The 18275-nt window shown below is 35.5% G+C and overlaps 1 protein-coding gene across 2 annotated transcripts in view; it reads right to left on the minus strand.

Annotated features, from left to right (window-relative positions):
- The window catches only part of TENT2 (terminal nucleotidyltransferase 2), a 47308-nt gene that overhangs the window by 17222 nt on the left and 11811 nt on the right, over positions 1 to 18275 (minus strand). For both annotated transcript variants that reach the window (XM_030258598.4, XM_030258597.4), the window contains exons 9-12: positions 14685 to 14761; positions 11591 to 11719; positions 9424 to 9467; positions 2678 to 2814 (exon numbers count right to left, since the gene is read on the minus strand). In XM_030258598.4, the coding sequence (XP_030114458.4) occupies positions 2678 to 2814; positions 9424 to 9467; positions 11591 to 11719; positions 14685 to 14761 (387 nt within the window). The remainder of the gene's footprint in view (positions 1 to 2677; positions 2815 to 9423; positions 9468 to 11590; positions 11720 to 14684; positions 14762 to 18275) is intronic.

Consider the following 18275-nt stretch of genomic DNA (forward strand, 5'->3'; position numbering starts at 1 on the left):
GGGAGGGGATTGTCCTGCTCTGCTCTGGGGCAGCCTCACCTCTAGTGCTGGGGGCAGTTCTAGGTGTTGCAGTATAGGAAAGATATAAAGATATTGGAAAGTGTTTAAAACACGGCCACAAGAATCATGAAGGGCCTTGAGGAGAAGCTGTATGAGGAGTAGCTGTGGTCACTTGGTCTGTTCAGCCAGAAGAAAAGGAGACGGGGAGACCTCATTGCAGTCTGCAACTTCCTTATGAGGGGAAGAGGAAGGGCAGACACTGATCCCTTAACTCTCATGACAGGACTTAAGGTAACAGCATGAAGCTGAGTCAGGGGAAGTTTAGTTTGGATATTAGGAAAGGATTTTTCACCCGAAGGATGTTTAGGAACCGGAACAGGCTCCCCAGGAAAGTGGTCACAGCACCAGCCTGAAAGAGTTCAAGAAGTGTTTGGACAATGCTCTCAGGCAAAGGGTCTTAGGGAATGAATCTGAGGGATGATCCCATGCAGGGCCAGGAGTTGGATTTCAATTATTCTGATGGGTCCCTTCCAATGAGCATATTCTATTACTCTGTGGTTCTCTGTATTTAATTTTTACTCTCATTCTCATTTGTACTGTTGTTCCCACAAGCAACTCCAAACCAAAGATAACAGATCCTGTGGCTAGCATGAGACTACCTTTGCTTTCGCTGGCTGGCTATCATACAAAGCCTTTTAAGCACCATGTTCATGTTCCTCCCTATGGTGCACTAATTCATCTTCTCCAATGACCAGTGACCGAAACGACATGGAATTTTACTATCAATCCTATTCCTTTCTAAGAGGATTTATAGTTGACAGGGATAAAGAGATAAACAGGAATACACTTGATTAAATTCTATTTCCATAGCAGAAAGAGTTAAAAATAATATAGGCTGCTGCATTAAGTGCATAATTTCCTCGAATGACTTCTCAGCTGTGTAGTAGCATTTTGAATACAGGAATTCTAATGGCTGTTTTCACTGTTATGTTTTTTGTTTGTTTTTTTTTTTTTTTAACAGATTATTACAACTAAAATGTTTAAATACTTAACAGATACTGAACACTAGAAGAACACATCAGGCATTCTTTTTATTCAGCTGCTTTTTGAAACATTTTCTTCCCTTGACATCAGGACTATCCTATCTTCACTATCTACTTTTTCAAGCTTTCTTTTACCCAGAAGCTCCTCTGCGTGTCTATGAATAAATTTACATGGTATTTTTTCCTGATTTATAATCATCACAAAAATAGTATTTTGGGATTGCCATCAGCTCAAACATTGATATGGCAGAATTTTTGGTCTGCATATGTCTTAGCATATCCTTTCTAACAGCAGACAAAAATTAAGTTGTTCTGGACCAGCCACCAACTTAGCCAGAAATCTGGTCTTGACTATGTTCACAAGCACCCAAACCCAGAAGACTCAGACTAGGCATTTTGCCGTAATTAGACAAGATCATCTCTGCTACAAGAAGATTAATAGCTCGTACAGTCAAGTAGTAAAAGATTAATGTAGTATCCCACCCAAATTAAGAATCTAAGGTTATCCTCCACCACTGTCTTCTCATTTGCCTCTTCAGCAAACATCACCTTGTCAGCTAAAAGGACAGGTACTCAGGAGAAACATTTAAGACAAAAGACCATTCTCTTATCTGCAGAGATCATTGAAAGAAAATCTCTTACATGAAAATCTCTCAGTCAGACTTAAGCATGCACAAAATGCAGTTGGTTCATGCATTACTCCAGGTCATAGGGATTTAGCTTACATGTTTCACATGTGATGCACACCCCTGAAATGCTTTAATGATTCTATGGTTTTTCACTTCTTATATTGAAGTAAATTATAACCACTTCCAAAATTAGGAGTATCCAATTGTATGTTTTATTCTCCTTCCAAGAATTGGAGATGATGCACGTACACAGGACAGCAACATGCAGGAAACAACTGCCTCAGAAGTGATTTAGAAGATCTTTAAGCTGACTGGGACACAACCATTTGATATTTTACAAGAACAACCATTTTTTCTAAGAAATTCAGAAATACATGAGTAACAATTTGGCAAAGCAGTTGTAACTTAAGGCTTTCTCAGATGTCCTCACAACTTAAGCTTCTCTTCTTATATAAGGAAGTCCAGATGCCAAAATTGAACTCAGATTCTTAACCAATAACGTGAATGAAACAACGATACATGAGAGAATATAGGCCTCACTATGTGAGGCCTATACGGGTGTATATTCTGGTTGAAGTAAGGAGCCACCTGGCCAGTTACCTCCATTGACTCACTGTGACAAAAGACAAGCACAGCCCTTAAGGTCCAAATAATTCATATCAAAGCTGATACCTTAAATGACAGCTAAGAACAGATCTCACACATGAATAGGCAGTTATAGAATAGTGTAACTGTACAACAAACCCCATGAATTTTTAAAGGACAAAGCTCTCTAACTTTTGCAAACTATTTTACAAGAAAGAATGCCTAGATAAGCAGAAGATACCAGACAATTTACTGGCATTCCTGTTGTTATTTAGCCTTTCCACTCATTTCCTCTCTCTCAGTTACCACTCCTGCATTGCTGCTTTTCTTCCTTTCAAGGGTTATAAAGTGTTGCTACATTGAATAGAAGGAATCAAAGTTTCATATCTTCTAAACCACTAAAATGAACTTATTACTTACTCAAATTCTGTGGCATAATATTTGAAGAAGCCTATTAGCAAATCTCCAAGGCTTGATCCATTTTTTGAGACGTAAGGAGGAATGGTACGTGGAGCTTGATGAACAAAATGCAACTGCATAGTAGGATCAAAACATTCCTGTCAAAATAAAATCAGACTGTATATATATGTATATACACAGAGAGCACCTTAACCCAGATGCATGTATTTTCCACAATAAGAAAGCTGCCTATTGCTTGCTTATTATAAGTTCAAGGACAACTTACAAGCCAAGGACTACTTCTCTTCTGCCCCACTGAATACTACTTACTCCCCCTAAACTCAGGTAGAATCATCTTGCACAGGAGCATACAAGACTGTTAACTTCTGTTTACTAAAGAATTTTAACACAGGAGAATCTTCAAACTAGACTTGCATTTAAAACCACAAGAGCAAAAGCTGAGTAAGGTAGCCTGCCCTGAGCTGAATGCAGTTCATCTGAGAAATATGCAGGTGAAGTTGACCTATTGTCAATTTCCCATAGCTGAACTGAAGTACAGAAATAATCCAGAGGGAAGGCCTAACATTGCTCCCAGGCACCAAGTTAAAAACTGCATATGAATGAACCTGCTCCACCCACAAAATAAGCATAAAGACTGCAGGTATGACTTCCTCTAGCCAAGAATGAAAAAAACCAACAAAAAAACAAACAAAAAAACGCAAACCAAACAAAACCCAAACCCAAAAAAACTCCAAACCCAACCAGCAGTGAAGTTATATAAAATGCGTGAATACAGAGAATGCTGCATTTAAGCTGAAGTATGCTTTTCTGTAGGAGGAAGAGGGTGAGTATAATGGGGTATGAAAAACATCAGGTTTGCTATGAAAAGAAGGCACTATTGCCAGCCTAAAAAGGAATATATACAAGACTAAATACATATGGTTTTAGAACTGCCCTGCTGTTTCAGTGTCCATTGCATCCTTTAGGTTCTTCTGATAGACTGGGGTACATAGAAGTAAACATATCTCCTCTTGCTACAGAAACAATTTATGACTTGCTAATACCTGGTTTTAACACCGTTTTACAGCAATGTTGCGTATTTTACTGAAAATGAACTCAAGATACACTTGAGTTCATTCATATAATTTGCTACAACACTGAAGCAAACATTACATTCATATAAAGACACACATTTATGTAAATTTAGGAACCTGTTCTCTCATTACTGTATCTTCTTTCCCCTCCCCACCTATTAATTTTTTATTTTTAAGAGTAGTATCAGGCGTGATTCAAACTTTATAGTACTAGAATAGCACTAGAAGCACTACACAGTGTAGCATTATTTCCATGTCCAAAGCTGGCACTGCTTCCTCTGAGAAAAGTACTGTTAAGTGACAAAACCAGTAGGACTGGAAAGTTTGAGGGTCCCATCTTCTTTCTGTCAGCTCCAGCAAAATTCCCTGGAACCTTGTGCAACACATTTTGGGGAAAAAAAGCTATTCTTCTAGAGATCTAAAAATTTCAATGGTTGATCTTTTATGATATAATGCTATATATAAAAGATTATTTTAGTTTGCAAAGCTCAGAATTTAGCAGCTTATAGTTCATCAGAAGACATCAAAACAATGGAAACACAGACATAAAAAGAAGATATGCAGTATCCAAAGATGTAGAAAGGAACAGTTGTTCCCATGCCATATAGTAAATACAGTTTTAACCCTAAAGTTTATCAGAAAGATGCTACTGTGAAAGTCACTTCTTGCCCATCCCCACAGAAAGCCAAAGAAGAGTCAGAACAATTGAATTTAGAATTAGCAGTACACCAGCTGATGAAAAAACATACAAGAGAAGGGGGGGAAAGGAAGAAGAAAATGGGGGCACTGACCTACAAAAATACAGACGTGTCATGGAGTTACAACAGATGTCTACTATGAGTAGTAAGTGTTTGGAGGCAGTAGAAAAGGAAGACAAGATTAATTTTTTTACACTTTGAATATTTAATTGCCTGAGAACTTCTCAATTGCAAGAGAATTCTGCCATCACAGTGAGGTTGATATCCTCAGCAGCTAAAAAGTTAGGACTTATTTTATTATTTTTCAAATTAAAAAAGCTATTTTTTTACTGGTAGACAATAAGATCTCAAAGATTTTCTTACTCAGAAAGGCTTTTGCTTTCAAGAAAATACACACATATTATTCTAGACACATGCATTAGTAAAAACACAGGTTACAGGCTATAGCAGCTAACTATTAAAACCCCCAACCACCTACTTTAAGAGACACATATAAGTAATTCTCATTTCCACTTGGTTCAGTGGTTATGTCACTATAAAAATTGCTCTAAAAAAGACATCTGAGTATTGCAAAATAGAAGGCATAACTTACATTACTTTTGTGGAAGAAAATAAGACTTATTAACGGTAACTAAAGCAATGTATTAATCACATGTTTGTGACACTGTTAGTAGACTTATTTTTTATGCACTGTGGGTAGCTGATTACCCCACAGAGAAGGCAAAACCAAGTGTTAAATCTTTCTGAAATAAAGAAAATTTATTATGCAAGAAGTTGCTATTACCATATTAGAATATTCTACACGTAAAACCAAATTAATTACTACTTAAAATTGGCAAGATTTAGTGAAAACTTCTGTCAAGATATACCAATATTCAATAATTCAATTACCAATGTAATTTAAGGTCATTTCTTAACAAAGGAATCACTCAGTGTCCAATGAAACAAGAGGTCAGACCAGCTAAGGGATACCTAGATACTTTTTTCTGCTTTGCCACAGACAAGGCATGATAATCCCCTAACTTCAACTAATCTCCATTCATCTATTGTAAAACAGGGGTAACAGTACTTTCCTTTCCACTAGAGGGACTCAGGGAATAACTAGACAAACAAAACAAGGTACAGCTTACAGATTCTGCACATAGGTGAGATTGCTAAAAAAATGGAATTACAAAGCATCCTTCGAAGTACTTTTTCTTTTCTTAACTTGCTCTAGAAGGCAAAAGATTCAGTTTCTATTAAAATAAGTCCCTATTTCGCTTACTGCGCCTTTGCCTCAAGCTGTTTAAAGAGACAGAAATTAGATTCAGGATCTGATTGAGCAACAAATATAAATGAGCTCTCCACTATTTTAAGATATCCCATAAAAGAGATCTGGAAGTATTTCTTCCTTTTTGCTGGATCTCTAATTTTTATCTTGATTACTGATTTTTCAAGAAATATCAGTATTCAGCAACATGCTTCATGTTCAAGCTACAAAATGCTTTTAAGTATGCTCATTCCACCTTACACACTGGAAAGGAACACAAGTGTACATCAAAATAAAGTTTGTATTCGAGTATTTTGATGTATAGTGAGTTTAATTCTGAATGTACAAGATCCTTCATTCAAAATAATTTAGTAGTAACATCAGCATAAAAAATCCTAAAATATCCTTTTCCCCAGTCTTGTAAATGAGTATTTAACTCATGTTTATATTTTTTAAAAGTGCAACTCAGTGTGAAGCAAACTGTGTCTTTCCAAGGGCTGACTCCCATTTAAAGACCATCCCACCTTCTGCCCCACCTTTTGCAGGACATGACAAGAAGCTGAGGCAGCAGAAACAAAGATGTGCTTATCCTAGAGTCCTTGAAGTTCATCATCCAGAGCACTCATGGAAACCCAACTTCATCTTGACTTCAGTTAAAACACCAGACCCCTTGAATGTCAGAGTCCAGGACATCCCTCTGGCTGCCCTGGCTGTCTCGAGACCCTGGCAGGGGTCTCAGAGACCCTGGCATGAAGTCAAGAACAGCTGTGGCTTTGATTTTAGCCCATGGAAAACTGCCAACTCTGGATGAGGAATTACAAGTCAGTGTGGTATTTAAATTAACACAGGGTGGAAAAGTAGACTTTTCAGATTTCTAGAATGGGGTTCAAGGGGGTACAAGATGGAGGAATGGGCATGTCCTAGCCTTCTTCTTTGTCTTGTCCTCCCTGGTTTGGTGTGATGGTGGCACTTTTCTATTGGTTTAAGGTAGAGATTCACTGTCTAACATAGATGATAGGAGTTAGTGAAGAAATTGTAAACATAGACACATAGTTTTGAGTATATAATGTGGGAGCTGCCCAGGGCTAGAGAGAGAAACGTTATGGCCTCCTTGCTAGCCAGAGCTTGGCAAATCAGAGAAAGAATGTTTAAATAAGAAGAAATAAACAACCTTGAAAGCACAATTGGAAGTATTCCAGGCTCCTTCTTTGGCTGTGTTCGGGCTAGGGAAGCAAAGACTCTTTACGATCTCTCTTGGGGTCACCCTGACCATAGGAACCCTGAGGGAGAAATCCACATTGAACAGTGGCAAGTCAGGCACAAGTTTTCTTCTGAGTGCCACTGACAGCAATGTTCACCAGCCACAATGGTTTAATCCACCACAGGTTCTCTAGAGCTTATCCATGAAGTCCTGACATGGAAGCAGGTACTATATTGACTTCAAAACTGATGAACACACTTGGTGGGCTATTGCTGTCTACCTCACCTGGCTCGGGGGCAAGGGAAGCCCCAGAATACAACCCTGCCTTTGATGAGGTGTGATATTCCCTCTAAACTAGTGGCTGCAAAACACATCAGCTTGGTGCCAGCTGGAAACTCCCCCACGACAATAGAATGCAGAAATGGGCAAATCTGGTGGCTTTCCAGGACTTCTCACCCTTCATATTTGTAATAGTGATTCACTGAGACACAGAATCTGTCTTTCATTTCCTCCTCAATGTAAGCATGTCTCTCCTATATAGCACCAACAATTTAAGATAAGCAGTTTCCTCTAGATAATGGAAGTATTTTATGACTGCAGATTGGATTTTGAAAAACTGTGGGTAGGTGTACTTAGGGAAGATGCAGTATGTTTGTATAGTTTTTGCATAGAGACACAACTCTGACCAGCTACAATCATAAGAAAAAGATATGGTTTCTTTTGATACTGAAATTTGCCTGTGCTTTTTAATTATTACTGCAAGCCACAAGACCAAAACTGTTTTGCCATATTTTTCATTTTAAATTCCTTTGAAATATTACTATTCAGAAATTTCAAATTTCATAATTTTTAAGCATTTAATTGTATTCCTAATGGAGACAGTAGATCAAAATATACTTGCAATTTGGTTTGTAGTAAGCATGCATAAAAATATTCTTCTAATTTTGTTAGCAATCCTAGGATATTTTGTCCATTCCCAAATATAAGAAAGAACAACAAAACCAAGTATAATCTATATCAGAACATGGCAAAACGCAATTCTTACAGCAATGCTCACCTGCAAGTGATTTACCATTTTCACACAACACAAGATAAAACTTTGCATTTAGATTAACTAGATTTTTCAGCTTAAGGTACTGGATACATTTGCTTTAATGATTGAAGGCATTAATATTTGTATAGTACTCTGGATGTCGCTACAAAGTTTGAACACTACAAATATAAATGTCTGCATTATAAATACAGAAGAGTCAAAAGTAGCCAGTTCTAAACACTTTTGTTTAAGTAACATGCTACACAAAACTTAAAACACTACAGCATGCAAGCTTTAAGGAAAAGTAATTAGCAAATCTAACAATTGAAAAATCTATCAGATAAAGCTAAGTGTAAAGAAACAAAAGATAGTTTCAAAAGCTTTTCAGAGCTCCCAATTAAGAAACTAGAAGGTATAGAGTACCATCAAAAAATCAAAGGCAAAGATAAAGACTATAAAAATATAGCACAGGTTTCCCTAAGCAGATTTACAATATAAATAAAATCACAGTGAATTATTGTTCAATACTTTCTTCTGCATCTCAATTATCTTAATTACCCTAAATGGCTGACACCAAAGTATTTTCTCCCTGATGTTCAGCACCACTAAATATTCCCATTTCAGCATTATGGGAAATACAGGCAAAAGACAGAATGGCTTTCTGATACTAGCTTGGCACAATTGCCAGCAACCAATTAAAAACCCCCCATATGTAGACAGGAACACCAAATTACGTCAACTATGAATAAAGAAAAATTTCAAGTGACACATATGAGACAGGTAAAGAGGAAGGAACCAAGGAATTTTTGTAAATAAATTACAGCATAGAACTATTCAGCAATAGCACTTCTGTGCACAGACAAATATTTAGGAGGGCAGTTCTTACTTCCAGATAATTTTTCTTAGATTAGATCTCACTAATAACACTCCTAATTCTAGAGGGACCAAAGCATACTGATTCTCCAGAAATGAACAGAGTATGATCTAACTACAATAACAAAGTTCCAAAAAGGTGTTTACTTTTTGGACTGAAGTCAAATTTTGTGAGGTCTCAAGTTTCCTTAGTAAACCATATATCACTCACTTCCTGCACATGGAAATATCAGGCAACTCAACAGCTTTGGAAAGGTATGGAATTCTGAAGCACCAGAGCTGAATGAAAAAGCACTTAACACATTAAGATACAGGAAAGTTACAGAAAATTACAGCTGACACCAAGATATTTCCAGGCCAGCATAGAGAGAATTAGGCTAGAAGTTTTCATTAGCACTTTATTCTGTGTGTCAAATCTTCCATACATAACAGAATTTTCATTTAAAAAATTATCAAAAGCAGCAAATAATATTTTTCACACTTAGGTCTAGCATATCAATGATGCGACCAACAGACTGCTAATTCAACTCAACCCATTAGAGATAGTTAAGAATTTATACATTTAGATAAGCAGGGTCACACACATAAATTATGTAGTAAATCCATAAGAAACACTTACTGGGTAATTTTTTTGGAGGGATGGAAGGATGGGTTCAGGTAAGGCTATAAAAAAAAAAGTTCAAAGTTGCTGTGATTCATGTAATTCACAGGAAGCAATATCATATTAACTGCATCAAAGAGTTGCATTGAAATTCTATCTTAAAAACATTTATCAAGAACTTCACTTTCATGCATTTTGTAAAATAGGTTATTCGGCAAACATTTCTATTACTGTATTTCGTACTCTACAGTACTATAGGAACTTTATTCAGCTAATGAAAGGTCTTACCAAGACACTACTCTATGTAAAAGGCATGAAAAATTCTATAGCAGCTGGGTACAGCTTTATTTCTGAAATTCATATTCAGAACTCATGGCTATAGAAAATCATCTAGATTCCCTTAATGAAAAATTAGAGCTTCACTCATCTTTTCTTCCTTACATCTAATACAATTCTATGAACAAGTCTACTGCAAAAGAACATGTTTTTCAGCTGTCGAGGATTACATACTGAATCTCCAAATGCAGCCTATTAAAAATGCTCAACACACTTAGTAGGCGTTGCTAGCAAAATCCCCATAAAATACACACAGTCTAATAGTGTTAGGTGATCTGCTAAATGGCAAACATGTTATAAAGATCATACAGTCATTAACAATACTAACAAACATAAAATTATCTAAATATTGGTCACTTTTATGAAAACCATGGATTAGGAGTGCATCTATTGAACTATATAAATTAGAGACAAAAAAAAAAAACAACACCCAGATCAGGTGGTCCTATAGATGGATCAAAATCCCTACGTTTTCACATCCTACTCAAACAGCTGTAGAACTGTCAGAGTACTCCTCAAACTAAGGCTTTAACATCATGTCTTCAGCATGGTTTAAGAAATTGGTCTACATCATTCACCGGGGAAAAAAATAAATTCAGTACATAGGTCTTGGACTTGGAACTTAGTTCACTCTTCAACAAGGTCTTACAGATGAAGAGATGTCACATAATCCTTTTTCCTTAGGGACTAAGAATCAGAAGAGCAGAATTCTTAGAATGTGTTTGGAGTACCTTCAAAGAGTCAAATATACATTCAGGACTCCTAAGAAAATTACCACAGCTGCCTCAATAACATTTTTATTTGTGGGTGTTAATGCTTCTGCAACATCTTGGATATTTCCCAGTTCTCTACCACACTAACTTAAAAGGCAACAAAATCTGAGCAACAAAATCAAGATGCTGTATCTAGGTGTGTATGCTTTACTGAGCTTTAATAAGAGGATGGATGGGAGGGAAAAAATTACCACTTACCACTAGCATTTGCCCTATGAGTTTCCTTTTCTTACTGTTCAAGTTAGTTAGACCTATTATCTGGAAGAAAGTTCACGTACAAGATACTGATGTATCTACAAACTAAACTCAAGCCACACTAAACCCGGGTCCAAAGACATCCACATTAGTATAAGAATATAGTAATAATATAAGTATAGAAAAGAAATTTGTCTAGTGAAGGCAGGGACACTAGGGCAAAAGAAAGGTGTTCTTTTTTTTTTCTGTCCACAGTATCAACAAAAACACTATTAGAAATTCTAGGACAGAAGCTATTTTCAGAAACATCACACGTATATAGCAAGGAAAAAAAGCTTAAAATCTGCATGAATAAAACATCAGAACCTAAAAATCTGGTGCTCAGATGCATGTACAATGTACAGGGCCACATCTCAAGTGCTTCTTTTTCATGCCATTTTTTTTCCTCCACAGAAAAGGCTGAGGAGGCACAGGTACATAGCTCCTCTGATTTCTGGACTGCTGATCTTCCCAAGACAGCTGACTGATCAGTTTTGCATGAAAGGGATTAGTTGAACCCTCTTTTCTTCTTTCCTAGACAGCTGTGGCAGCTGCCAGAGATCAGAGATGACTACAGTAAATGTTCTTACGCATTTCTGTGAAGTAGTACTTAAGTTTGTTTTATAGCTACACAATGTCCTTCAAGTACATTTTTTTCCAAACCTTTTTAAAGGTGACCAAAGAGCAGGTCCACTTGTTAAACACAAATGCAACATTAATGAAATGGAGTAAAACTCACTTTAAGTATTTCGGTGTAGGATACGACTACTGCTTCATTAAAGAGGAAAATTAAACAAATATGAACTTAAAAGGGACAGTTTCAACATGTAAAAAATACTTACTCTGTAAATAGTGCAAAACCATCAACACAAGACTATAGCTGTTTAAAGTACCACGACTGGCATCATTTATCTCATGAAAACTTGCCCACTTCTTAACAACAAGTACTAATGGACGAACTCGATTCTCAACTGCAAGTAAAATAAACAAATCTCAAAACAGTACATTTAACTAGATAGCAATTAATCAACATTTGCTCTTACTTGATCAACATGGTAGTTTTGTAGTCTAAGGTTACCTTCGGCAGGCATTTTATAGAATTTACTTAAAGAATTCTACAATTACTATCAATCCTATTAAAATCAAAACAAAGTACTTACATTTGCAAACAGCCTTTTGAGTAGTAAAATCCACAGACACTTTACAGGAGGTATACTAGGAAATTTGCAAAGCATCTTTCTACTTCTAAGGTCTCTCCAGTTAATTGTACTAATTTTCTGTGAAAAAAACTTGCTGTCAGGACAGACTCTATGTTATTTTTTTACTCAGGCTATATAAACTTTGAAGGCAGGGAAAATAATTATTGTGGCTTGAGGACACAGCTGATTCTAAAATTTACATCAGGATACATGACAGCAGTATCCCTCATACAAACATAAATTTTAAATTTGCCTTGTCCTCAATAGCTTTTTATGCAGATGACATGTTAGATACAGTATCTCGTTAAATTAATATGTATGCATTTAATGAGAAAAAACATAAATACAGCCATATGCTAGGTATGATCTTCTGAATTTCTGCTGAATATAGATAACCTTCTAATTGAGGTATTAATCTATAGTAGGCAGACATCACTCACCACAAACTCCTGAGACTCTGCAGCATAGTTTATTATTTTCAGGTATGCAGAAGCAGATAATCAAAAAAAGCTTATGCATTCTGGAGTATCTTTTCTAACCTGACATCATTATACAAAGTTTTGTATTCTGCTTATGAGGACACGAGGACAAAAGACATCCTACAACTGCATCAGTTGGGGTGCTCTCTGTTATTTTATGAAACTATCAAGCATGATTTTCTCACAACATGTTCAGAGTGGCTCAGCACATATGACCATGTAAGTGGTACTCTTCTCAGAATGAATGTCCTACTAGATCTGGAAGATCTTTTGGAAACAACCAAACTCCTTACCACTAATCATCTTATTCCTGACATTGTTCACCAGTGGTTAAACTAAAAAATATAACTCAATACACTAATTATGAGATGCCAAAAAGGTACTGTACAGATACCACATGAAGATGCATTAATTGGAATAGGATTTTTTTCATGAGAGAAAAATGCAAATAGGTTCCAGTTTCAAACATAGCTATTTTGTGTCACAGTATTTCAGTTGACCTCATTTTGAGATAGTAAATTCTGTCTGCTGGTGCCTGTAATTAGTATACAACAAAGTTAGTGTGCAATATGGCCAGTAAATTTTGATACAACATTTTCTCAAGAAAATGCTCAGTAATGTTATTTGCACAAAGCTAAAAAGTTCAGCCTCCACTAAATGAAAAATATCTAGCAAAACCTGCTGATTAATCACAGGCATGCCCCCTTAAACAAACCACTGGTAATATAACAGCATAGATTTCACCTTCTAGCTCTGCCTAATCTACCTACATTTTCTGTTCACATTTTGTGTCAGCTTGCCTCATCATCTTCAATGTTTCCTAAAGCACTCATGCACCAACACAGAAGAGTTAACTTCAAAACAGACAGAAGAGTATTCACAGAAATTTTTTGAGTTTTAGTTTTTTTATCATATTCACTAAGATAGATAGTCCCTTGTTTGCCTGAGCATCTAATTTGTTCCAATGGAAAACAGACCAATACATCTTCCACATTAGAGGTAATTTGATAGTTTTTTTCTCCCATGCAGGTTGAAGACTATTTAGGAAGGCCCAGAACATTGAGAAGATTGTATTTTCAATCACAGGTCTCCCTTTGCTATTAACTCACTCCTTGACTTCAAGAAAATATTATTTAGCCTTCACCAGGAAACATGAAGTTGATTTTGCTGGCCTTGTAAAAGTGAACACCACAGAAGAACAGAAGAGAAGGTGGGATACTAGGACTGCTTCCACTGCTCTTTTCAAATCTAGACTTGTCTGCTCTACAGTGATTGTCTGAGAAAAGACAATCTGTGAAAAGCTACAAACAAGTATATCAACATTAGACTTCATGAAGTGACTGTCCAATGACTACTTCCTAATATTTTTAAACTTGGAAGCAATCCTTTGCCAATCATACACTTTCTTGAATGTATGAAAAAATCACAGTTAACCAACTGATCCAGGACAAGCTGTAGACTCTCCTAGAAACATGAATATGGAACACTAACTACTTTGACTGAAATATAATTAAAAATTAACCAGTGACGGTAGCTTCTATTGGTAACTACCTACCCTAAATAGAAATAAATTCCTTTATGCAAGAACTGAAGAAGAGGATAAATGAATAAATGCAAATGCTCTAGAAGAAAAAGGCTGACGCACACTCCTTTATGTACTTATCTGCCAAATGACATTGCAATGCTAAGAAAGAAAACCTTAGTTTACCACTAAGAATGCTGTTGTTATTATCTTCCTTTCACAAGGCTGTTTCACAATCTCTCCCTAACATGTAAATTCCTGAGCAGACACAAACCAATTTTGATTTGGGATTAGTATAGATACAGAAGCAGTATTCTGGATTTTCCAAGCAAAGACTCTGCAACAGAATACAGACATAGCTAGCTAACAGCCATCCATACTGTCATTGGCTGTAAGGAGATAAAAGAAGCTGGAGACTACAATACTACAACCATTACTATCATGACATTATTATCTGCAGAATACCTGAAGTAGCCCTTGTAGTATGGAACTGAATATGAGGAATCTTTTTTATTTTCTCAATATTATAATATTCAATTAAAAACATACAGCTGTTTTCTCCATGTATTTAAAATGAGCAACAAGAACTTAAAGCTACTTAATGTAGCTAAATAGGTAAATATATATATCTATTAAATTTTAACTTTATTCTATTAAATTTTCATAGCATATCAATACCAAAATACAAACTCTATAAGCAAAGTTACAGAAATAAAAAAATAAAATAAAAACTTACTGAATGCATAGCTTCTCAGAAGGAATGTATTTCTTATACCTATCACATTGTTTACATTCAAGTCGAAATCCACATTGCTATTAGGGAGGAAAAAAAATGAAGCATCATGGTATTTAATTTCTGAATGTTTACTACCTACCTTATGACACATATGGAGAAAAATAATTTTAATATAAAGTCCTAGAAACTTTCTTTAGAGTTTTAAATGCCATGATTTAGTTTTGTTTATGGCTCCTGAGCCACTTACAGACTTGAATTCCTTTGTTATAAAAATGTAATTGTTGTTTTACATGAAGAATACATATAGATGCAAATTTAGACTCTAGGACAACTTAGGATATCTTTTTTAATTTTTACCCAATCTTTATCCCAACTACACTTGCACTGCATGATTTACTACAAATAACTTTTGATAACAGGAAGGATTTTCTGAGGTATTAGTTTAGGAAATTATGCCAATGAACTGTGAAAGAGAACTGGAAGAGGTCAGAAGGTAAGAGCCATTTCTGCAATGACAGTAAGAGCGACTCAGTATGTAGGAATAAAACCAATTCTGAGTAAACACTACATGTTGTGCAATAAAACAGTTTTGGTACTTTTTATTCTGTTAAGATTAAATAAGGCAAACAAGCACTAACTGCTTTATTTATAACACAACCTGTCCCAGTTTGAATTTCCTACTGCATATAGAGCCTAACTAATCACAGAACTCAAAAAATGACATTGCATTCATGGTCAATAAACCATATCAACACTAACTTGCAACAGGAAGAGCCTATTATTAGACAAAGAAGTAGCTGTATAGGTGATATACATCTATTTCCATTTTACATGCACAAGTTTGATTCACATAGCATTTGTTCACCCAAACACTTTGGATTTTCTTGATTACATAAAGGGAAGATGGACCTGAAGTTCATTAAATTTGTAAATGACAATTTGAGGCCTATATGAAATTTTTCGTGTATTTTGAACATTTTACATTTTCTACATCTTTTATACACTTTTTACATCAAAACATTCTTTGCATCAAAACTACTGCATAATTTTTAAGCTGAGTTAGTATCAAGCATAACCTTTTATATGTTTTAAGAATATAGTACATAACAGTACAGGAAATAAACAAGCTTCAAAGCTTCAGGTACCACATCACAGTTGTAAACATAAGCATGAACATCCATAAGAATATTAACTGCATGTTTAAATATAATAAAAAATGTCAGATTGCATGTGTGATTCCAATTAATCCAAATTGACAAGCCTATTTACCAGATGCTCATTGAAGCAAGTTCTACTGCATGTTTACTCTACATGTTTAATAGCTGTTGCAGTGGTGGCAAGTGAAAAATGTTTTGTAACGCTTGGACTCAAGTTCTACTAAAAAGCACTAAAGGAGAGGAAAAGAGTCAACTGCACATCAAATGTAGCAGAAGAGGAAGATTTTGGTATCTTCTGTAGTATAATAATCATGATAATTGATCAAAGGCTTGTTGGGAAGCAGAACCACATTAGAATAATTTCCTAGGAAAGACTACAAAAAAAAAGATGGTAAGTCTTTAAGTGCAGTTGATCATCTCCTACTTTTACAGCACTATAAACCCCCAAGTTTAAAGGTTATATAAGAACAAATACAAACCGAATGCTTTCTCATTCACTGAATCAAAGTAAGGGAAAACAGCCATTTTCAGTTATATATGAAATATATATGTATTTCAGTTAATGGTAACACATTAGAATGTTCATCTCCAGATACAGAGACAACACCTATTGAATTCAACCACCTTCTCCCAGCAGGTGGGCATCAAAAAACTAGCTCTCACAGGAAGCTTGTAATGTTTAGTTTCAATTTTGGCAAAGACAGGCTTAGTGCCCTGGGTACAGGATATCCAATCCATTTTGCAAGACCTCTGGGAAAAAAAATACGTGTGTATGTGTTTTTGTACATCTGAGCCTACAAAACACAAGAGGCCAGTAAGAGCCTGGAAAGAGACAAATGCTTAAATAAAAATACAAAACATGAAGGTGACAGGTTATGTAAGAGTAAGATAACTGTAAAGACAGAAAACAAAACAAAAACAAACTACAATTAAAAAAAATCCCAACCCAAAATGATGATATTCACCACCATTCCTCTCTTCCACAAAAGCAATGTGGAAGATGGAAAACCAGATAGCGAACAATACTGCTTTTAACTCTGCAAAAATGTAATGTGCTGCTTCTGTTCTTAGAAGATCATAGTTTGATTTAGTGGGAGATAAAGAGTTCTTTAAATCCTATCTGTAAGGTATACAATTATCATGACTTATTTTTTGAAAGTGACTTCCCAACAAGCCTTTGATCAATTATCATGATTACTATGGGCTGTAAGACTTCAATCTTCCTACACAATCACTTCCATCTGTTCCATACTAAAGGTCTCTTTTTAAAGTTTATTTTCTCATTTTAAATGAGAAAAAATGGGGGGAAAATATTCTTGCTATAATCCCGTAACTCATTCAATATTTGCACCGGGAATATATAATTTCATTTATATATGAAAAGACTAGCATTGCTATATGTAGCTAATCTAAATAACCCGAATTTTAGCTTGACAAGCACCATACTTTCAGGAAGCGTAAAAGAAACTACGTTCTGTACTACTAAAAGAGAAAGTAAAAAACATTCCAATTTTTAAAAGGTCAGCAATTATACTCAAGTAAATATGGGACTGGATGTAGAAAAAAATGTAAAGCAAAAACCCCAACAAGTGTGTATAATCTCATATGAAACAAAAGGTTAAACTGATGATATAGATTAGTTCAAATTGTAGACATGACAGATTTAGTTTTATCAGAGCAGCAACCTAGCCATGATAAAGGTATATAGTGATAAAAACATGTTGCGATATGCTTTCATAGGGAGGGGCCAGAAAAGTATGCTTATTTGTTTTTAAAAGACAGAGACAGGATTGTGAAATTTTAGAACTGTATAGACAGGTTAAGAGAGCTACATTGTTGTTCAAAGACAGGTTAAGAGAGCTACAAAGTTGTTCAAAGGCCAATTTACAAAGAAGGGTGAAACGACGTTACTACAGGAAACTGATACATACAGTGTTACAAAATGAAGCCAATGAGCACAATAAACATTACTCAAGACTGTCAACATATTTCAATGTTTGCATGACTTTTTCCTATCAGATACTTCTATCACACACAATAAGAAAGACATCATTATCTGTCCTAGTGCATCCCTCTAAATTATTCTCATAATGAATATACAATAAATACAGAAAATATCACCACAAACTAGTTTGTTTCAGTGTTGTTTGTACAGCTCAATAGTTATGTCTGCTCAGCAAGTAAAATTATATTTCACAACAGTTTTCTTCCTACCACTGTTTTTCCATCAAACCATTTATTAACTTGGAGTCCACTATGTACAAATAACCTACAGAAATATGTGATGTACTGCTTCTAAATCACATCACAGGAACCAAATAGCATCTCAACCACAAGAGGTGCTTCAGACCATCAAGGCAATAAGCTGACTGCCACTGCATACTAGCTCTAAAAATTTGTGATACAGCTACAGCACCACACAAATAAACACACA

Source organism: Taeniopygia guttata, chromosome Z, assembly GCF_048771995.1.
Source record: "Taeniopygia guttata chromosome Z, bTaeGut7.mat, whole genome shotgun sequence".
NCBI classification, from domain to species: Eukaryota; Metazoa; Chordata; class Aves; order Passeriformes; family Estrildidae; genus Taeniopygia; species Taeniopygia guttata.